Genomic DNA, 22,660 nt, shown 5'->3' with positions numbered 1-22,660 from the left:
GTCATTGCGATTGAACCGAATCATTTAAACGGTTGATTCATTCAGGAACGAAACACCGTCATTGCTCAGAGATGCAAAACTGTGCTATGGTGGCTGTTTGGAATTATTTTTGTTGTTGAAATAGAGCAAAAACAGGCAATATGGTGTCTAAAACGCAAGTCTCTTAATTAACTTCTTGTTTATTGAACAAACAAAAAAAATCTATATGTAATCATGCTGATTTTTGGAGGAAAAAATGGCACTCTTTGTGTGATATTGATTTACTATACGAAATTAAATTTTCTGCCCCTATATCTTCAATTTTGTGTTCATTCTAAATGCATTTGACTGAATCACGCAGTGAAAGAACGCACTCCAAATGCGCGCGCGGCACTAACGTTAGTCTAGACTTCACGGCACTCTGTGTAGGAGTGTTAGGTTTGGTTTTTGACAAAATACTGATAGTGTCAAATCGCACATCGCTAAAACAACAATTATGATATTATCACAGACGATATATATCGCACACCATGCACCACTGTCTTTGGCTAATTTGGGCAAAACCTTTTGCTAAACTGCGCTCTGTAGGGATGTTTTGAATGGTTTTTGCAAAATACTCGATAATGTCAAATCGCACATCGCTAAAACAACAATTACGATATTATCGCAGACGATATATATCGCACACCCTGCACCACTGTCTTTTTGGATAATTTGTGCAAAACCTTTTGCTAAACTGTCAGCTTCATTTTAACCACCAATGCAACGGTGCAAGTATTTAGCTTACCTCTACATGCTTGCGAAGGGTTGATTTCGAGATTTTATAAGCTGCTAGTTTGGTCTCCCTAGGCAAACACAGCTGTACACTGCATAATAGAGCTTAAATATGACCAGGGGTTCACTTCATTTCCTTCGAGTTCAACTTAAGCAGAATACGACGGGGTTTCGTTTTCAGCTGGGTCTGCACCACTAACGCCTGTCTTGTCCGTTTGCATCTTTCTTGTGATTTTAGTGCCAGTTAGCTTACTGCAGTAGTTTCCAGGCAGCGATTTTTTTTTTACTCAGTAATTAACGTGTTTTAAAATGTAGCGAAGTACAATACTTCAAACAAAATATACTTAAGTAAAAGTAAAATTACAGATTAAAAAAAAATACTTTAAAAAGTAGAAGTACACAAAAAAGCTACTCAATTACAGTAACGTGAGTAAATGTAATTTGTTACTTTCCACCTCTCCACTTTCCAATCTACAAAGGAGTGGAAAAGTGGAAATCAGGATTAGGCATAAAATAATTATCTTCAGAATCATTTACATGTGAGATGTGAAAATCACTTGCAATTTAAAAATCAAAAAGTTAGAAACAAGCATTGGATTTCATTCAGCAAATATGTTGTAGGGTGGAGTTATTAATGTTACCTATCCAGTAAAATATTCATTTTAGATCACTGAAAGTGACGTGACATGTGGCCAAGTATGGTGACCCATACTAGGAATTAGTGCTCTGCATTTAACCCATCCAAAGTGCACACACACAGCAGTGAACACACACCCGGAGCAGTGGGCAGCCATTTTTTGCTGCGGCACCCGGGGAGCAGTTGAGGGTTCGGTGCCTTGCTCAAGGGCACCTCAGTTGTGGTATTGAAGGTGGAAGAGAGCGCTGTACAGTCACTCCCTCCACCTACAATCCCTGCCGGTACGAGACTCGAACCCACAACCTTTGGGTTACAAGTCCGACTCTCTAACCATTAGGCCACGACTTCCCCCAGACTTTTACTGTGGTAAAAACCACCTCACTGTACTTAAAGAGACAGTTGATGAATGAAAATGAAAATTCTGTCATAATGTTCTCAAGTTATTGCAAACCTGATTGACTGACTTTATACTGCGAAAGATATTTTGAATAATGTTGATCTTAAAGGGATAGTTCACCCAAAAATGATCATTCGGTCATCATTTACTCATCCTCATGTCGTTCTAAACCTGTATGTCTTACTTTTTTTCTGTGAAACACAGAAGACGACATTTTGAAGAATGTTGGGAACCAAACAGTTCTGGTTCCCATTGACTTCCATTGTGTTTTTTGTCCATACAGTGGAAGTCAGTGGGAGCCAAAACTGTTTGTATTCTGTAAAATTTCTACTTTTGTGTTCCACAGAAGAAAGCCAGTCATACAGGTCTGGAATGACATGAAGGTGAGTAAATGATGACAGAATGTTCATTTTCTTTAAGATCAGGTTTTATAAGAGAATGTCTCCCTCTAGCGGATCAACTGCTCTCTCTCTGTCAAAGTACATTTAATTAATCATTTTCTAACATGTCCTTGAAATCCAAATGATCATGGATACAAACACTATCATCAGATGTTCCACAAAAGGAGAGCACATCGGTTTATCTAGCAAACCTTTGATCCGTTACATCCCTTACAGTCCTTGTAGCCCCTGAACATATCCCAGGGATCGTGGTCATGGACACAGACAGGAGGAGGCACGTCTGGTAAAATTTTAACTCCAGCACTAATACTGACCAGCAGAAAGAGAGGCTGAGTGAACTTAGCATGGAAGGTGTGGATGAGTTCAGCCTTGTCTTGTGTGGTGTCGTAAAAGGACAGAGTTCCTGCCGCCCAGTCCAGATAGACTCCGACTCTCCAGGGTGAGCAGTTAGGAAGCTGCGTCTCTACTCCTCCATGAAGAGCTTTACAGAGAGAAGAGGGGGTGTTCACCAAAATGCCCCAAGATTTATTATTAAGTCCAATGCTACAGGCTGCTGAACTTCCCTTCCTGCTTATGTCTTTATAGGCCATTCCAATAGTGGCCCACCTGCCAAACCACTCCAGCTGGAAGAAATGACGGCTGCTAAGACCTTCCCGACTCATGATTTGGTCTTGATCTTTGAACCTTTCTGGATGATGTGGAACATGTTCTGGGTTTCTGCGATACTCCACAAGAGCCTCATCTTCCTCTGACACCTGCACACTTGAAGAAGCTGTGTTTGGATCCCAAGTCAGCCGGCACGCATCTGAAAATTAAAATAAAGTGTTATGATCACACAATTTGATTTCTCAATATCAAATTTAAGAAAACAGCAGACTAACATTGTTGTAGAGTTTCCATGTCACGTTGCTCCTCTAGGCCGTCCACACTGTCGGTAAATGTTAGTTAAAGAGTCAAATTTGAAGAGAAATTAATTTATAATATAAATAAATGTGGTAACACTTTATAATAAGGTCTCATTAATTAAAGTTAGTTAATGCATCAACTAATGTTAACTAACAATGAACAATACATAATTTATTAATCGTTGTTACTCTTAATAAACTGTTCATGTTAGCTCAGGTCCATTAAATAATATTAACAGATACAATGTTTCTTTTTAATAATGTTTTACCAGAATATTAAAAAGACAGATCTTCTACTATTTTGCTAGACTCACGTTAATTTCTCTAATCGGGTTGCTGGATCTTCCAAAACAGATCTGAGCTGGTCAAATCCTGGGCCTTTAACAGGATTGATGCTCAAGTCTATTTCCCGCATGTGTGATGGGTTGGACGAGAAAGCCCTTGCCAAACAAGCAGCTCCTGCTTCTGTGATGCTGCAGTGTGTCATCCTTCAGGGAAAAGGAGCTCATATTTACTGATTCCTACATCATACAGTGCTGAAATACACTACCGTTCAGAAGTTTGAGGTCAGTAAGATTTTTTTATGTTTTGGAAAGAAGTTTCTTGTTCAAAATCTGCATTTATTTGATGGGCCGTGCACTCTCTGGTCTGTGTGATGTCTTGTGTGTGTGGAGACTGAGGTGTTTGGATCCTGACAGGGCCACTCACTTTGCTTCTGAATTAATCAGCTGTTTGAATTAATCGGTTGAATGAATGACTCACTCATTAAGTCACTGACTTGTCACCACCTACTGCCGGTTTTAGTTTCATATTTAGAGTTTAATTTTTTAATAAATGTATATTTTAATATCGTTTTTTATGTACCAATTTATTATCATTTATGCAATTTTGAATCAAAATTTCTTTTTAAAGCTACTTTTTGTAATGTCTACTCAATGCCCTTCTCATCTAACACAATAATGATCTTTTTTAGCCAAAACTGATGTTATAAATGATCTGTTATAAATATATGTATTAGTTATAAGATGCCAGTTAGTCAATTTGACATTAACATTTCAATAATATTGAGAATACTAGCATTCACTGATATCTGTATCCACTTTGATAAACAGAAGTGTTTTCTCTCCCTTGTGCCGTTCCATGATCTATTGTGGCAGTCTTGTATATGTGAAATATTTAAGATCAATAAAACAGTTTTAATGAAAACACAAAATCACACCTTTAGTTACTATTCTAGTCTATTTTCATCTTTTCTGTTCAGACTCACCTGAGTATCTCCAGTTTACAGCCAGGGTTACTCAGTCCAGCAGAGAGCAGCTCCACAGAAGAATCTGTCAGGCCACACATGCTGAGATCCAGAGATCTGAGGCTGCAAGATCCAAGAACTGAAGCCAGAGTTTCAAGAGAATCAGCCTGTAATTGACTGAGACAAAAACCAAAAACATTACATTTACATGTGATGACATTACATTGTTAGGTGTCTTTCTCAGCCGTGGACATTCTCAGCTCACTTCCCATCTCATCAATGTTTATATGATATGTAATAACATGGTGATTCCTGGGACACTCGCACTAAGGGACAGCCGGCACATTTCCATAATGACCAACTCAATCTACCAAGAGCAACGCAAAAGAGTGAAGGGTCAGATGAGAGCCGATTATCATCAGGTGTGTGTAATCTATTAACAGCACAGGCGAAAAATGGGTTTAGACATGCTAATAATGAGACGTTAAATAATGATGCAAATACCAGTAAAGTGACTACTGTAAACCTTAGTAAATCACCTTGCATGATTTACTAAGGTAAAAACATAAATTTTACGCCTGAAAGAGAAATTCCTACAAATGCATATGCAGTAAGGTCAGCTGCAAAAATAACTTTATCCACATCTTTTCATCACTAATGTTCCACTGTGTGTCTTTAGTGAATCCTGACAGTAGTTTTTTAATGCCAAAAGAGGGTTTGCGCTGGTGCAAACTGTTATCAGGCCCTAAATGTCTGATGACATAATTCCAAAAGGTACAGTGATTTAATCTATTTTAATCATCACGTTCCCTAACATCCCAATGCGATTTATCTATGATGTAAATAAAGGCATTTATAGGCACATATTGTTGGTTATTATGTTTTTCTTATTAGGTTGCATTAAATTCGTGTTTCCCAGCTTAGTATGTTTCTCCCATCAAATCCGTATTTGTCAGTAATATTCAATGTGCAGAAAAACTACTGAATGTAACAAAACGCTCCAGTTACCAATGTAATCTGAGATCCCTGAGATAAGGGAACGATCATTGCTTTTACACACTTATGGGGAAACTACTAGCTGCACAAACAAATGGCTATTCAGCCAGCCAAAATGGGTGAGGCCGACTGCTATATAAGTCGGCTCTGAGCGCCACTTCATTAGAATCTTTTGACTGATAGTGATAGTCATCGACTTGCATGCAGCCTTATAGCACGGCAGCTTACGCAACGCTCTTTCCCTTATCCCAGGGAACCGAGGTTACATTGGGAACTGAGGTTACGTTAGTAACTAGAGTGTTAGCTTTTGAACGGTCTCTCCCATTGCGTTGACATGCTTATGGGGAACGTATCCAATATCGCTGTGCTATAAGCAAGTGCAGAATGAAGCCACTCTGCGAGCCCAGCCCCTGTGTGCCCTTATGAGGGCTCCTAAAAGCATGAGGCAATTATGAGACCCAAGCCACCAGGCTGGGGTCTACATAACAAGACCTTCTACACTTACACAGGGGATTAGGTAAATTAGGCAGACAAAATCCATGCCTGAAGGGCAGAGATGTCCAAGTTATAAAACCCGGTGAAGGTAGACGGCGAAGACCAGCCAGCAGCCGCACAGATATCATTAGTAGAAACTCCGCTGGACCAAGCCCAGGAGAAGGCAATTCCTCTGGTGTAATGGGCCCTCACTCCGATAGGACACTGTAAGCCCACTGAGGTGTAAGCCAGGGTTATAGGGTCAACTATCCAGAGAGTCTCTGCTTTGTGACTGGCAGTCCTTTAGAGCGGCCACCGAAGCAAACAAAGAGCTGCTCTGAATGGAGTGGAGAACACTTTAGGCACATAGCCATTAGGCCCAAACTCAAGGCATGAAGCATTTACTGACAGTGATTGTATGTCACCCACTTGCTAGACCGACATTAAAGCCAAAAGGAGGGCGGTCTTAAGTGACAGGGGCCGAAAGTCGGCTGACTGGAGCGGCTCAAAGGGAGGGCCTCGTAGGGCCCTGAGGACTATGGATAAGTCACAAGTTGTCACAGTATGAGGCCGAGGCAGATTCAATCTTTGAGCTTCCCTCAGGAACTTAACGACAAGGTCGTTTTTGCCGACTGACTGGCCAGCAATGAGAGCAAGATTCGCCGCAATGGCTGCCATGTATACTTTGAGCGTGGAAGGAGTGCGCCCCTTATCCAGCAGCTTTTGTAGAAAGGTTAACACGGATGACACAGATGACACGGATGAAGGCTCCACAGCTCGAGCCGGGGATGCCAAACCATGTCTCTCACTTGAGAGAGGAGGTTCATCCTCAATGGGATTGGCCAAGGAGCTGCCTATAGCAGCTGAATTAACTCGGGGAACCATGTCTGATTCCTCCAGAGTGGGGCCACCAGGAGGACCAAGCACCTGACTTCCCTGACCCGTCTGATGACCTAGGAAGCAAGTAAATCAGGGGGGAAGACATACAGGCTAGTGCTGGGCCGTTTGTGGGCAGGGCATCTCGCTCCTTTGAGAAATAATTTGAGCAGTGAGAGTTGTCTTCTGAGGCGAAGAGGTCCAACTCTGGCCTCCCGATGACAGACCAAATCATTTGAACCGTTTGGGGGTGTAGTCTCTCTCCATTCTCCTGGAGCTACATTGCCCCTGGACAGTGAGCCCATAGGGGGATGCGTCTCGCCGTCCCGTAAAGGGAGTGTGACCTTACACCGCCTTGGTGATTTATAAAGGCTACCACCGTCATGTTGTCCGAGCAGACCAAGACATGGTGTCCTCTTAAGGCTGGCAGGAAGGTTTCCAGGGCTATAAAAACAGCCATAATCTCGAGGCAGTTGATGTGCAGGCATTGCTCCAGGTTGGATCAGGAGCCGGACGCTGGTCTGCTCTCATACAGTGCTCCTCAACCCAAGTTGGAGGCCTCTGTCGTGACTACCATCCTTCTAGAGGTCAGTCCCAATGGGATGATACAGCAGTGGGTTACCTTGGGTTACCAGTGGGATGAGAAGTCCCAAATCTGAATGAAGCTGCGAGCCGCTGAACTGTCAGAGAGGAGAGTGTTCCGGTGTAATCCAGGCCAACATCTGGGCCGAAATGATAACTGTCCCCAGGAAGACAACTTGCTGGCTGGGAGACAGGGAGCTCTTGGCCAAATTGATTTTCAGCCCAAGACGCTCCAGGTGGCTGAGCAGCAGTTTCGGGTTTTTAAAGCAGCTTTACAGAAAGTCATACTGTTATATCGTTAATGCTTTAGTGCTTTACCATAGAGCAAGTTTTAGTGTGGGGCAAAATGATATAAAACGATGATGAAAGTTATCCTCTAGATTTAGGTCTAGTTTTATTGTATTCATAGTGTTGTTGTTACGATCAACAGCTGGAGTGCCCATGAGCTCCGCTAGAGGGCACTCCATTCATTACCCTTGCCACTCAACCCCGGACTCCATTTCCCATAACCCTCTGCCTAGGAACTCATTAGCAGACTCCACCTGTTTCCAATTAGAAGGACTATAAAGGTTGCACTCACACTAGTGGTGGGCAGAGCGAGGCTTCATGAAACACTGAAACAGTCGAAGCAAATGTGCTGAGGCTTCAAAACAATTCGACACCTGTCTATACGGTGACACCTAGTGGTCATTTTCAAGTATTGCTCTGAAACGGCATTGACAACGACTCTATTATATAATTATAATGTATATGTTGTGCTGGTCATTTCACCATGTGGATTGGGGGAGTGGTTAGTGTGCATGGCTGGCATGTTGTTAGAACCTGTCACTTTAGGTTTGAATCCTGGGTGAAGCATGCATATAATTATAATAAATATTTGAAAGTTGTGTTTTTATTGTTCTGTTCTTGTAATGTGTTGTAACATCTCTCTGACAACTGAATGAACTCTTTGTGAATATGTTATTTTGGTCATGGAAAAAATTTACATTAATAAAAGACATCAAGCCACAGTGCCTGACATTTTTTACATATAAAGATTTTTATTTAAATATATTAATTGTTCTGCTGCATTAACTCCACTTTTATACTTTGCGGGAGTTAGGTTAAGACAGATGTGCGATTGTGTGCTTTGTTCCTGACCCTGTCGATCAAAAGCAGATACGTGTCTCGAAAACGCCCCAATGCTTCGATTCGCCTTAGTCACGTGACATGGGTGTTTCGAATCACAATTCGGAGCAGTGTTTCGAAACATCTGCACTTCGGGATCTCGACACAGTGTCGAAACGCATCAGCCATCCCTAACTCACACTCACACACACTGCTCAGTATTGTCTAGCCTGTAGCGTTCCCAAGTTCCCGTGTTTTCCTAGTTCCTTGCCTTGCCTTGCCTTGCCTTGTTTTTGACCCTGGACTGTTTCTGATTTCTGATTGTTGCTGCCTGCCCTGACCTTCGCCTGTTTATTGGATTACTATTTTGTCTCGCCCTGCATTGTACCTGTTTGCTGTTGTGTGACCCTGCCTGTTTGACCACTCTTTGGAATAAAGCCTGCACTTGGATCAACTACTGCGTTGTCACGTCTCCTCACGTTACAGATGTCTAGCATGCTCGTTCTATTAAGAGATTTAAATATTGTTCTGTATTGTTCCACTAACAGATTTAAATATTTTTTGGTTTTGTTCAATTAAGAGATATAAATATCAGTCACTACTGTTCTTTTAAGATTTTTTTTTTTTTTTTGGTTTTGTTCCATTACGAGATATAAATATTGGTCAGTATTGCTATTGGTGGATTTTGTTCAAAGCAAGAGCAACCAATTCTCAAAAATTAAAATAAGATTGGATGTCACAGATTAAAAGTCTGAAAAAGTCTAATTCTCAGACACACACCAGGAGAAAGAAGATAAGGAATTTAGGCTGGTTTGTTGTAAGGTTTTGTACTGGATTACTTATCATACCGTAGGTGAGCTATCCGCAACGTCTCTAGTTTGAAGCAAGGATCCGCCAGCACAGAGAAAAGTTGCTGAAGTTTAAGAGTCAACGGTAAAAAGAAACTTAGTTCAAGTTTTCTCAGGTGTGAAGGGTTCTCTTGAAAAGCAGAGAATAATGCTGGTGCTGTTTCATGCTTTATAGAACAGATTTCCAACCTGCAAAGAGAGTTAGGAGAGTTCATGTAAACTTTTCTCTGTAGATTTAATATAATTCTTGTTTAAAAATGAGCACACAGCACATTAAAGGGGTCATGAACTGAGAAATTAAATTTTCCTTGATCTTTTGACATGTAACAGGTCAATGTACTATAAAAACATCCCGTAAGTTTCAGAACTCAAAACATTCTTATTAGTTCAAAAACAGCTTTTTTTTTCAACTTTTTTCGAACGAATGCAACAGTTTCGAACGATCGCACCTTTTTTTAAACAACAAAATAATGGCTGTTTCGTGGTCTGTTGAGGAAGTACAGACGTTCCTCTCGTTGATTGCCGAGGAGCGGATCCAGCGGGAGCTTAATGGGATGACGCGGAATGAAAAAGTTTTTTTTCAACTATAACGACATGTCTATAATCCCGCCCACTCTAAAGCGGTACTAAACTGCAGTGGAAACGCAAACTGAGCCGAGCCGTGCCGAGCCGTACCATGCAGTGGAAACCATTAGTTACAGCAGTGGGCATTTACTTCTGATTCTTGAAAGGAGTCCCGCCTATAAAAACAGACCGCTCTGTAGAGAGGGTCAAAAACTCCAATTATGATGTTTTTTGATGTAAAAATCTTGCTAACATAATAGGTGGGCCTCAGATAATATTATCAAATAAAAATAAAAAATGCAGTTCATGACCCCTTTAACTATGGCAACCCAGATTATCTAACTGATGTGCTGGTAAAAGGTTAATCTGAATAAGATTACTGTGTGCTAAACATTTTCAGTGCAGGAAAATGTGTTTCAATTCTTACGTGACAGTAGTGTCAGTGGTGGAATTTTGGAAAATTTAAAAGAAACTGTGTCATCTGTAATCTCAAAATGTAAATATTCTTAGTATTGTATGACTATTAAAGCTAAAGTGTGCAATTCTTTAGATATTATCTCAGATTATTATGCAGGGACACAAATAGTTGATTCTGAACTATTATCAAAAAACTGTTTGAGTACCTAAACCTGCAGAAATTGCACACTTTAGCTTTAAGGAAATCAATCTGTGTTCCTGTTTACTGCTTTATTTACCTCAGAACTGTTATTTTGAAGTTTGGGTGTCTGAATGCCTCCGACAGAAGCTGTAAAGCCTGATCTTCAGAGCTCTGACAGCATCTGCTCAAGTCCAGCTCTTGCAGACGACAAGAACTGCTACAGAGAGCTGCGGCCAAGATCTTACAACTCTCTAAGGTTTCTATTCCTTGTAAACTGTGGAGCACAAAACACAATATTGATGAAAAAAATATAATAATAATACTAACAAAATTTCTACATTTTCTGGGGGGGGGAAAAAGTAGTGCTTGTCCATGTTTTACTTTTTTTTCTAACACAAATGAAGCAGAAGTGTAATAGTAGATTTAGTGGTTTGTTCCAATAAATAATGACCACTAATAACAATAGAGTACAATTTTTTACTAACGTGAGATTTTCGAGACGACAATCCGGGTCCATTAAGATTTGAGAGATGATCTCCACTGTCCTGTCACTCATTTTGAATGAATTCAGCAGTTTCAGCTCTCTCAAATGTGTTGGGTTCAATAAAATCCCTGAGAGCAGATGATCACCATCCTTTTGATAACCAAAATATGGTGCCCTAAAGAGAATATTGTAAAGAAAGATGATGCAGGTACTCGATTTTGAGTTTTTAAGAGTTTAAGATGAATGTATGCCAAATACCAACTGGATATGATTTTAACAGAAATTATCCGAAATCAGATAGAGATATTGTTTTATTTTCATGTAATGTCATATGGATTTTAAGACTGCCTTGGTGTGAAGATCTGATTTGCTGTTTTCAGTAAGAGATAAACACACTACCTAGACGGTATTTTAAGGCTGTTACAAAAAATAGGAATTAACGGATGTGTCCTTCACAGAGAAAGCACTGCTTAGTCAAAACAATTATCCAAGACTGTGAAAAATATTATCCAAGACACAGAAATATTGATTATATTTCTTTACTACTGCGAAGTATTGCTAAAATGGTTTATTTGAACTAAAATGTGTAATTTTACCCCATATTTCATTGGACATATTATTTATTAGAGCTCTTATTATTTATTAAAACAATGTATTATTAGCTTAGCAACTAACGCCAACTCGGTTACAGTTTTGAGCCATTTTGAGTTTGTGTGCGTTGTGTTACAAAATGTATTCTGACTACAATTCATAACGATTCATTCTCAGGATTGCTGCAAAGGGCACAATAGAGAACATTCGGTAACTTGTTAGATTAGGGAACACTATTCACTGTTAACTAGTTGCTCACTAACATGCATATAACTAGCATATTGGCCATTTATTAGTTCTTACACAGCACATATTATTGCTGACCAGATTCTAGATCCCTTAACCAAACCCTATACCTAAACCTAACAACTACAACAACTACCTTACTATCAATAAGCAGCAAATTAGGAGTTTATTGAGGGAAAACTCTTGGTTAATTGTGTTCCCTAATCTAAAGTGTTACTCAACACTTTAGGACTATGAGGAGTATGTATAACTGGAGGAAGTTGTTCCTGTTTCATTTGCTGTCGTATGGACTCACCCGAGTATCTCCACTTTGCAATTAGGGCTTCTCATACCAACGGATAACAGGCTCAAGTTTATATAACTGAAGGCCTTCTTCTCGATGTCGATCTCTCTGATACGATTGGCTGGTGATCTCAGAGCTGAGGCGATCAGTGCCCAGCTCAGATCTGTGGCCTCATCCAGTCTTAGGTAGAAAAAAAAGTATAGGTTAACTGATGTAAAATGCTAAAATAAATGACGTCTCGTGTTGTTTAGGCATCTGTTTATACACACTGAACATCCTGAATTTTCATTTATGTTAAAGTTGCACTCAGTATTTTTTGTTTATGCTGCATTGGCCGATACTGCAGGCATCTAGAACTTACACATACATGTAGTGGCGGTTTTCAGCTACTGATAGCATTGGAGAAATGTTTTAATATATTTCAGGAGAGAAGGTGCAGAGTATAAATATAACAACTATAATTAGAATAATGATGCGATTGGAGTCTTGTTACACATCATTATGAATGTTTTTCAAACATACAATTCATTTATTTGCATATTAAACACTTTACTGAGAAAATCAAATACTAAGTGAACCTTTAAAAAACGGATAGTCCCGTCCTTGATTCTGATTGGTTGAGCCGCGTTCGAAGCTGTTGTAAATTACACTACAAACATACACCTTTGTTTAATTCTGTGTGTTGCGGTCGGCAACCACTTTGTTGGAACCACAGCTGTTTCTGAGGAACTACATTGTTTGGTGGAAGAATACTCTGCTTCGTGTCGTGCCTAACAACGCCCCTTAGCTGTTATAAATTCACTGTAAACCACGGCTTCTTGGGGCTTATTGCTTTATTATCAAATGTTTTAAGGGCTCACACACACACACACAAACACACAAACAAACATACATATTCTCGCTGTGCTCACCTGAGGACTCTGGAGATCTTGATGATGGGCAGCAGTCTCATAATGGCTTCATCTGCATTAGTGTATTTCCTGACATCAAATATCAGTGATGAATCCTCAGAGGTCAGCAGAGTATTGGCTATATGTGACCACTCTGAAGGAGTGACGTGCACATCCTCATCCATTTGAAATTCAACCCGGCCTCGATTGTGAACCACAGGCAGGGCTACGTCAAGCTCCTCCAAACAGTGAGAGAGATTAACTGAGATCTCAAATAATGGCTTTGCCTTGATTTTCTGTAAAATATTTTTGACTACATCCTCTGTCCTTACATGAAGAGATGTATTTTGAAAAAAGCAGGACAGGAGCCTGTGGCTTGGACCTGCAGAGATGCCCAAGAGAAAGAGGAGAAAGATGTCTAGTTGGCCAGTTTTGCTCCTTAAAGCTCTATCTACTGCTCTTCTGTGCATATCAGCTGTAGGACTGAGCAACGTTTTAGCTTTTTCTGCAAGTGTAAAAGACATTACATTTCCCTTGCTGGGTTCATAATGCACAGCAACATACAATGCTGCCAGGAACTCTTGGACGCTGGGATGCGTGAAGCGGTACATTTTCCCTAAACCCATCAGGTTCTGTTTTCTGAAAAACATGGGCCAATCTTCAGAGAGTTTGACAGGAAGAAGAGGATCAGTATTGGTTTCTCTCTGGTCCTTCTCCATAAAGGTCAACGTGTCCTTTTCCAGCATGTGCCAAGCCAACTTACCCAACTTCAGGATCTCCTCAGTGCCTGATTTAGTGGACTTTTCCACTTGTCTCTTCATTTGAATCAGGAGAAAATGTGTGAACATCTCTGTCAGGGTGAGAGGAGGATCTGTGTTGCAACTGTTACTAAAAAGCTCTTCCAAAACAGTGGAAGCCACCTGACAGAAGAATGGCAAGGAGCGCATGATGTACAGGGTTCTGGATGATTTCACGTGAACAGTCGCTCTTGCGGCAACGTTTTGATCACGCACTTCACTTCTGATCCGTTCTTCCCACTGTAAGTCATCAAGCCCATGAAGTTCAACCACCCTCTGTATATGTTCTGGAGGAATTAGACCTGCATCTTTTAGCCTTGAAGTGACCAAGATCTGGGCAGAAGGAAGAAGGTTCCCTTTGAGAAGATTCACCAGCATGCAACCTACAGAAACCGGTGTCATTGGATCGGCGCATGTCTTGGTGTGCTTAAAATCAAGAGGAAATCTAAATTCACCAAGTCCATCCCATATAAAGAGGATCTGAGATCGTTTGAGGGTCTCTGGCTTCAGTAACTTTAGAAAGAGCAAATCTAAGAGATGCATCAGGCTGAGTTTCTTGTCATGTAGTATGTTCAGCTCACACAGGTGAAGAGGAAACACAAAATCAATGTGCTGGTGTGTTTTGCCACATGCCCAATCTAATATAAATGTCCTCACGGCTGTTGACTTGCCAGATCCAGATATTCCCCTCATCATAATGCTGCGGATACGCCCGTCTGTAGAAGAATGAGGCTTCAGGAGATCATCATAATTAATGGCATTTTCATCTTTAATGTCCTCATTGTGGGGTCTTTCCAGCTCACGCATCTCATGGACGATCTGGCCATCCAAATGTGTCCGTTTTGACACATACATCTTCAGAGGAATGTCGTCTGGAGCCTTTAGAGTGTCTTCATATTGTTTTCTTAAGCTTTCTTGCAGTGAAGACTTCAAAGTTTGGATCTCCTCTTTCGGAGTTTCTTCAACACCAAGTGAAGAGCTGGAAATGGGTCAGACATGTGTTCAGTGTGATTGTATACCATATGAAAAGACGGTGAGCGTGATTTGACCAAGTACAACATGTTCCTGGATCAACATCCTTGTTGATCCAGGAACATCATTCCAATCAACCAATCAGAATTGAGAGATAACTTTTCAGGAAATGTCAGTTTTAGGCTTACGATCAGGATTAGGTGCTTCTACACCCTTGTTAATCAGCTATCATTTCCCTCTGATTTTAGGAATAAATTATGGGTAAGGTTAGGTTTAGGGGTAGGGATTGGGTTAAGTCTGTATTTCTGGACAGTAATGTTGATCCAGGAACATGTCTTACTTGGCAAAATCACGGCGACCATGAAAAGACAAGACAGGAGAGAGCACGACAAGACTTACCACGACTCTGTGGGCTGATTATTCATTTTTGTTTGGTCTTGAAGAACATTTTCTTTTTGGTTTGATGCCATTGTAGTCAATACTGAAAATACAAAATACACACTCTATACACAGGGTCTCACGGGCTCTTTAAAGTGGCTAAAACACTACACATAAAATGTCCCTTATACCTGACAGGTATGGTTGAAATTAGGTCCTGAGAAAACACACCTGTGACACAAAACAACATGAATCTAGACTGCATGTGTTAGGCCACTATTCTGAGACACAGAAGTGAACTTCTGCATTAAAACAATAAAGGCACAAAAAAGTAAATTCAATCTGCCTCGGTTAAAACCAACTCTTTATTTTTATATAGCTACCGTTAAGCTAATAAATAGCAATCTAATATTTAGCCGCGTTTACGCTTTCTTACTTTCGCTTTTTTACTGCTTTAGTTTTTTAGGCTAAATATCTTCTCTGTAAACTTTAACCGTAATATCAAAACAATGATCAACGTATCAGCATGGATTACCGCAGAAATGCGATGATGTGTTGATATTATTCGACAGCGTTCATCGGGTCCCTCAGTCTAGTCTTCTCTCTCTCGCTCACAAGAGGCGTGACTACCGAGAAACATATGAGGAAGGGAACTGCTCGGTCGGATAATATCCAGCCAGTTTCCACTCCGAAATTATTTGCGGTGTCAGATTTGCGGAAGACTCCAAAAAAGGTAAACAAGCCTCGTCTCTTGCAGTGCTTTTCCATTCTGTGGTCGTTTTGATGTTGGACTGTGTGGCGCATCTCGCGTGCTTCTGTGTTAATGTTGTGGTTACAATCCTGTTGAGCTCTCGTTACAATTCATCCGATTGTGATTTAGGACACAGCAAGTCCGTTTTAAAGTCCGTTTTGTCCACGCATGAATGAAATGCTGGAATATTTCGTACTGGCATCAACATGTGTTTTTCACCACAAGAACCCATGATTTCATGTAGAACTGAATATGAATTGCATCAATAAGAAGGGACGGTGTAACTTTGTTGACCACCTGTTGCTATATGGATAGAAAACCTGTTGCTATATGTATAGAAAATGGAAAATGTGTTATCTAATGGTTTAGTTAATGAAAAGTGTGTCATTATTTACTTACTCTCATATGTTTTTTTTAACACTTTTATAGTAAGATACATGAACATATTGCAAACTCAAAGTTTGGATCTCTTCTTTAGGAGTTTCTTAAGCAGCAAGCGCTAATGTTAATGAACTGAACCTTACAGTAAAGTGCCTATGTGTATTTCTTTCTTAAAGGGGTCATATGATGCGATTTCAAATTTGTCCTTTCTCTTTGGAGTGTTACAAGCTCTTGGTGCATAAAGAAGATCTGTAAAGTTGCAAAGACTAAAGTCTCAAAACCAAAGAGATATTCTTTATAAAAGTTAAGAGTCAGTCATGCCTACCTAAAACGGCTCGTTCTAACACGCCCCCACATGTCTACCTCACTATGTGGGAAGATTTGCATAACGCCGTCCAAATGTTCACGCAAAGAAAGAAGGCGGAACTTTTATTCTCGCTGTAGTATTGTTGCTGCTGCCGCCATGTCGTGAAGGCGCTGTGTTTCGTTGTGAAAGCGAAACTACTTTGTTTGGTCTTCCAAAAGAGGACGATATCCGCTTCGTCATGCCTAGAGCTGATCTGTGCTGGTCGCTGAGGGAATACATCAACTTTCACCGTGGACGAAGCGGAGTCCAGCCCTCCTCAGCTCACTCTATCCCGGCCTCGGCGAACGCTAAGCCGGGGCTTCCCCTCACACTAGGCCGCTGTGAACCTTAAACCGCATAAACACATTTCATTACACCAAATGCACAAAATAATGTTATTTTTAGCAGCATCATATGACCCCTTTAAATGGAACATGAAAGAAGACTTTTAATGATAGTTTGAAATATGTATCTGTAATAAACTGACAGTTATATATAGGCTAAATAACTTAAAATAGATATTTCTGTTTACCAAAACCCCTCAGTTCAACGAACTACTACAGGAACTGGTGTTGAAATTCAAAGATGATGCTTCCTGCTTCTTTATCAGAACATCCTCATTTGAAGAAAGTGTGAAGCTTGGGTAGTTCACATGAAAAATAAAGCAGAAACAGTCTTTTAAGACCCGTTTACGCCAAGAATGATAACTATAAAGATGACTGTAATGATAACTATAAAGCTCAAGCTCCTTAAAGTCGGATGGATTCTGATTGGCTGTCAATGTTTTTTATCATTCATCAGCTGGAAAAAAAAAAATGGTCTGAAAGTAATTCCAACTATATTGTTCCTCTGTATCTTCATAGCTATGTGTGCTTCGCTATTCTCTAGAATTAGAACGATTTTTAAAACTTTGTCTTTATAGAGTTATATTTATCTACAGTATTATTTGATTTTCTAATTCTTTTGTAAATTATCAAAGTACATTTTTTTATCAGATGATTGTAATTAAGACTGCTATAGATTAGGGCTGTACGATAATGAAATCATAATTGTCGATTATTCCCTTGAAATTGTAATTGCGATTATTAATTACGATTATCACAATTTACATTAAATTATGTTTATACCATTGTTTGATGCAACTGCATGCCGTATTATTTTTATATGAAAATAAACAAGCTGAAAACACTCTAACTGAAAAACCTTTAGTGGTTTTCTATAGTATTAAGCCTCAAATATGCGAACCCACAACCTTTGGGTTACGAGTCCGACTCTCTAACCATTAGGTCACGACTTCCCCATACTATATTATAATGTTATACTAAAACTAAAATCATGGAAAAACCCTTAAGATAACATGTAGAAAGAAAAAAATGCATCTTAAGCACGCAGAATAACATAAGTGGACTTTGAACGATTAATTGCCGCTTTGAACGATTACGTAATTGTGGCATCCATAATTGTAATCGCGATTAGAAATTCGGTTAATTGTGCAGCCCTGTTATAGATGAATATTTGTACTTTTAAAAATATTTTTTTCCCTTACAGAAGTATTTAAATGAACTGTAAAAAAAAAAGCAGAAATATTAATAATATGTATACATTTTAACTTAGAATCATGATGTTATTTGTCAGCTACCTGTTATACCTATTATGTGTGAGAATGGGCAAAATATTAATTCTTTCACCGCCCTTCACATATATTTTTCCTTTGAATTCCCAGATACGCCAGTGTGTGCTCAGTTCTGGCCTGGACTATTGTGTGGCTGACCTGTAAATTCCCATCCTCCGGTACTCCAGAGATCACCATGGCGACAATCGTTATGGAGCGGATTGGCCGACTCTTCATTAATCTGCAGCAGGTGGGGCGAGTTCCCCAGATGCTCACCGAGGCCTTACCCTCCACGGCCGACACCCTGCGTGACACGGAGGTGCCCTGGTTTTTCCGTGAACGCTACATTCACTCTGGCTACCGGCCGCTGCACCAGAACTGGCGCTACTACTTCCTTTCGCTCTTACAGCGGCACAACGAGACCATAAATGTGTGGACGCACCTCATTGGTGTGCTAGTGGTCCTTGCGAGAACTGCACGGCTTACCGAAACCGTCGATTTCATGAACGACCCTCATTCCTGGCCGCTTTTCATCCTGCTCTTGTCCTCAGCGAGCTACTTGACCTTCAGCACCGTGGCCCACCTGTTGGCGGCGAAATCTGAAATCTGCCATTACGGCTTCTTCTACCTGGATTACGTAGGAGTGGCGCTGTATCAGTATGGCAGTGCAGTGGTGCACTACTACTACGCCATTGAGGAAAGCTGGCACACACGTGTACGAGGTTGTTTCATGCCTATTGCTAGCTTCTTGTGTTGCCTGTCTTGCTTCGGCTGCTGTTACGGGAAATATCGCAATTACAGCCTTCCTCCCTGGGTTCGCAAAGTAGGCCAAGTGGTGCCTTCAGCCGTCGCTTACGGCTGGGACACCAGCCCTGTGTTTCATCGTTTCGTCATCTGGTTTCTGTCCTGGATGAGTGGCGATTTCAGAAACAGCCCTGCACTGCTCTTTCACTTCGGCCAGGTGGCGTTTTTTCTTTCCAGTGCTTTTTTCTTCACCCAGCCTATTCCCGAGCGCTGGTTCCCAGGTCACTGTGACTTCTTAGGTCAGGGTCATCAGGTATTCCACGTGCTGATGGTTCTGTGTACAGTCTGCCAGATCCACGCTTCATATTTGGACTACTTCAACCGCAGAGACTTCTATGTGAAACTCAATGCTGATGGCGAGGCATTGTTCTTTGTTGCGCTCTTCATTTTAACACTCATCACCTCTGCTCTGATAGCCTTGTATATGCTCGCGAAAGTAAAAAGATTACAGGGAAAAACTAAGTAAAGAATAGGAGTAGCTTGTCCTGCACTTTAATGGTGGATGGTCAGCACGCTCCCAAGGAGTATTAGAGTTATAGGCTGATGAAATCTGATGAAAAGTTTTATTCAAGCCCACATAGCCTTTAGCTAACAGTGATTCTTCATGTTTCTGGATCAATATTCTTGTTGGTCCTGTAACAACATTCTTATCATCAAATTCGATTTTACAGTGTTAGGTTAGGGATCAGGTTATGACTGTGTTTGTAAGGATTGGACTTTGAGCAAATGCTTAATGTTCAAACAGATCATCATCGGTGTTAGTATTTCTGAATGTGTTATTAATGAACTGCTTCTGTTAAAGCGATAGTTCAGTCCAAAATGCTCCAAAATCACTCCAAAATCATTCGCTCAGCCTGCATGACTTTCGTTCTTCTACAGAAGAGCAGGTACTTTGAAGAATGTTGGTAACCAAGCTTTTGTTTCCACAAAAGAAATTAAGTCATATAGGTTTGAAGATTATGGGAGAGTAAATGATGACAGGATTTCCATTTTTTTTGGGTGAACTATCCCTTTAATTTCATTCCTGTGATGTACCATACTTCAGTTACACACCAGCCAGCAAAGTACACACTAAAGAAACCAGCGTGCAGTATTGAGAATATGGAAAGATATATCAATATTTAGGTGTCTAGATGTCTGATTTTACTTGAAGTATGTCAATTCTAAATTGTAGATTGTGTTATAAATGCGGTCTTTTTTATGTAAACAAAAGAACACAATGTTATATTGTCAGTCATCATATTGGCTTTGAGGTAGTAAAAAAAAAAGACAATCTGTCTTCATTTCTACGATTCTGAGATGTTTATTCTATGTCTTCTAAAGAGGGACAGTATTACCAATGCAATCATGATCACTGCTGTGCCTTAATGAGCATTTTAGATGAACCTCTAAAATGTGTAACTGATAACGAACAGTAGCACTGTATTACTGAGATTGCTTGTATTTGCTTTGAATGACCATTTGTACTGATTTTCTTTATAGTGTTATTGCACTTACCGGTCCCTTTTATTGCACCAAACCAATGCCTACTTACAATATAAACCGGGGTCATGTATGTGGATGTTAAAGGAAAAGGCAATGCAGAAATAATTTGTGCTTTCACCAGGTCAACATTTGTAACTGTTGTTCTCTTTTTCCAAGTATCCTTCTTCCTAGTGTTACTCTATTTTTTTTTACTTTTTATGTAAAAGGGACACTCAGCAATTGCCTGTTCTGTTTAGGATCCTTAATTAAAGCACTAAATACTATTCCACAGTGTATAATGCCTTCTGCTGTTTTAACAGTATATGAATTACAATGCAATGATTAAAAAATAAATATGTAAAACCAACTGCTACTTTCTTGCGGCAATTTTATACATTTTAATTAGTAGATAGTAGTATGCTATATACTACATGCTGCACATTCTTAACACATTTCTATCACTTGCTTGTTTTGTAGGTGCTTCTATCCCTGTATCTTGCAAACCTGGGCCTGACTAGAACATTCTGTGAAAGAAAGACCACCTTGTTTGGAGATGGTCACGTGGTTTGAGTAAACACTCAAAGTGAGGCTGTACTGCCCTCTTGTGTTTTCTTTGGAGTGGTCAGTTTTATATTTGGATACATTTTGTTAGCACAAAAATGCAAAGGTCAGGCAGATCTGTGCAGAACTTGAATGTCCCGTGTGGACTGTACAACAGGAAACCGTTGACAGCTTCCTGGAAAACGTATGATGCATAGTGCAGGGCTGCGACTGGACTGGAGCAAAACTCCCTGCTGCCAACACACTGATCAACTTTATCTGAGGGAGGAACTTCCTCTTTCAGAACTGTTACTGTGGGCATTTGGGTCAGTGTACACATGTACATGTCTTTTCACTTAATTTCCTGTTTCCTTGTTTGCATATGTGAAAGAATTGTGTAATTAAGCAGTAAGAATATCGGTTAGCTCGGTGTTGAGTAACTCCTGACACCAAACCCGAGACATCATCACAGGAAATATCAACAAAAGATGTTAAGCAATAACAACACACATATCAATACTAAGCCCCTCTCTGCCATTGAATGTAGACGGGAATAAAAAAGAAAGCATGTTCACGTAATATTCCATTATGACTGTTCTAAATGGGGTTTTGTTTGGAAAGGAAAATATGCAGTGGTTCAATAGTTTCCGTAGTCAGTTTTTTAATGTATAAAATCATGGGAAAAGGGTCGACTATTTAAAATGGGCCCCTAGAAAAAAAATCATAATAAAAGAGGAGATGAAGAGTTCACATCCTAAATTATGATATTCATCCCAAAGGACGACGATGGCATGACGGCAGAGTTGTTTTGATTATGGAATTGTACATCATGTTAACAAGGGGGACTATGGTAACAGGGTTGATGCATATTTTAAAGGGATAGTACACCCAAAAAATATTCACCCTCAAGTTGATCCGAACCTGTGAGTTTCTTTCATCTGTTGAACATAAAAGCTGATATTTTGAAGAATGTGGATAATCAAACAGTTGATGGATGGCATTCCATAGTATGGAAGTTAATGTTCAACAGAAGAAATGAAAAAATTATGACAGAATTAGGCTATCCTTTTTTTTTTTTGGGTGAACTATCCCTTTAAAGTATTTACATAAAACATTCAAATATAACAGAGTAGCCTACTGTAAATACAAAATAGCCTTAAAGGGTTAGTTCACCCCAAAATGAAAATTAGGCTGCGTTTTACTCACCCCCGATGCATCCTAGGTGTATATGACTTTCTTCTTTCAGACGAATCCAGTCGGAGTTATATTAAAAATTGTCTTTGATCTTTCAAGCTCTATCGTTGTACTCAGTGGGTGTTGCATGCATCAGTCCAAAAGACGTGAAATAAAAAGCACCTTTCCATAAAAAAAAGTGTCTCACACGGCTCCAGAGGGTGAACAAAGGCCTTCTGTAGCGAATTGATGCGTTTTTGTAAGAAAAATATCCATATTCAAAAACGTAATAATCACTTTAATGTAGCTTGCGCTCACTGTTGAACACAGAAGCAGCTCCGGGAGGATGACGTATGAGGTCAGCTTTGCGCATGCGCCGCTCAGAAGTGACGAACGTGGAAGCGCAGCGGAGAGATCGAAACAAAACAACCGTCACTAATTAGAAGTTCAAAACGAGGATTTGTAAAGAAGAATGTCGGAGGATTTCGATATAAGCCAAGAGGAGACTGGTTTTCCTTTGCTAAAGTAAGGAAACTTTGCTTCTTTTGATCCTGTAAACAAACA

General features: G+C 40.1%; 2 protein-coding genes across 3 annotated transcripts; one reads left to right on the top strand and one right to left on the bottom strand.

The window, feature by feature from the left end:
• Positions 1–2,085: 2,085 nt before the first annotated feature.
• On the bottom strand, positions 2,086–15,638 carry LOC107689534 (protein NLRC3-like). Of its 2 annotated transcripts, XM_016487550.1 has the most exons (12): positions 15,561–15,638; positions 15,217–15,256; positions 15,047–15,128; positions 12,900–14,654; positions 12,001–12,168; positions 10,870–11,043; positions 10,482–10,658; positions 9,223–9,411; positions 4,361–4,516; positions 3,408–3,581; positions 3,070–3,116; positions 2,086–2,993 (listed from the first exon to the last, which is right to left on the bottom strand). In XM_016487550.1, exons 3-12 carry the CDS (start codon positions 15,115–15,117, stop codon positions 2,371–2,373), a joined length of 3,534 nt encoding a protein of 1,177 aa, XP_016343036.1. In that variant the 5' UTR covers positions 15,118–15,128; positions 15,217–15,256; positions 15,561–15,638; the 3' UTR covers positions 2,086–2,370. The 2 variants fall into 2 exon arrangements, with proteins under 2 accessions (XP_016343036.1, XP_016343035.1); XM_016487549.1 differs by lacking the exon at positions 15,561–15,638 and having other exon boundaries at positions 15,217–15,367.
• Positions 15,626–19,873, top strand: paqr7a (progestin and adipoQ receptor family member VII, a). Its single transcript, XM_016487551.1, has 2 exons — positions 15,626–15,758; positions 18,227–19,873. The coding sequence occupies exon 2, from the start codon at positions 18,312–18,314 to the stop codon at positions 19,383–19,385; it is 1,074 nt and encodes a 357-aa protein (XP_016343037.1). The 5' UTR covers positions 15,626–15,758; positions 18,227–18,311; the 3' UTR covers positions 19,386–19,873.
• Positions 19,874–22,660: the final 2,787 nt, after the last annotated feature.

Source organism: Sinocyclocheilus anshuiensis, unplaced genomic scaffold, assembly GCF_001515605.1.
Source record: "Sinocyclocheilus anshuiensis isolate Anshui unplaced genomic scaffold, SAMN03320099.WGS_v1.1 scaffold369, whole genome shotgun sequence".
Taxonomy (NCBI): domain Eukaryota; kingdom Metazoa; phylum Chordata; class Actinopteri; order Cypriniformes; family Cyprinidae; genus Sinocyclocheilus; species Sinocyclocheilus anshuiensis.
Note: the sequence above shows the minus strand (reverse complement) of the source record. Positions and strands in the feature narration are given on the sequence as shown.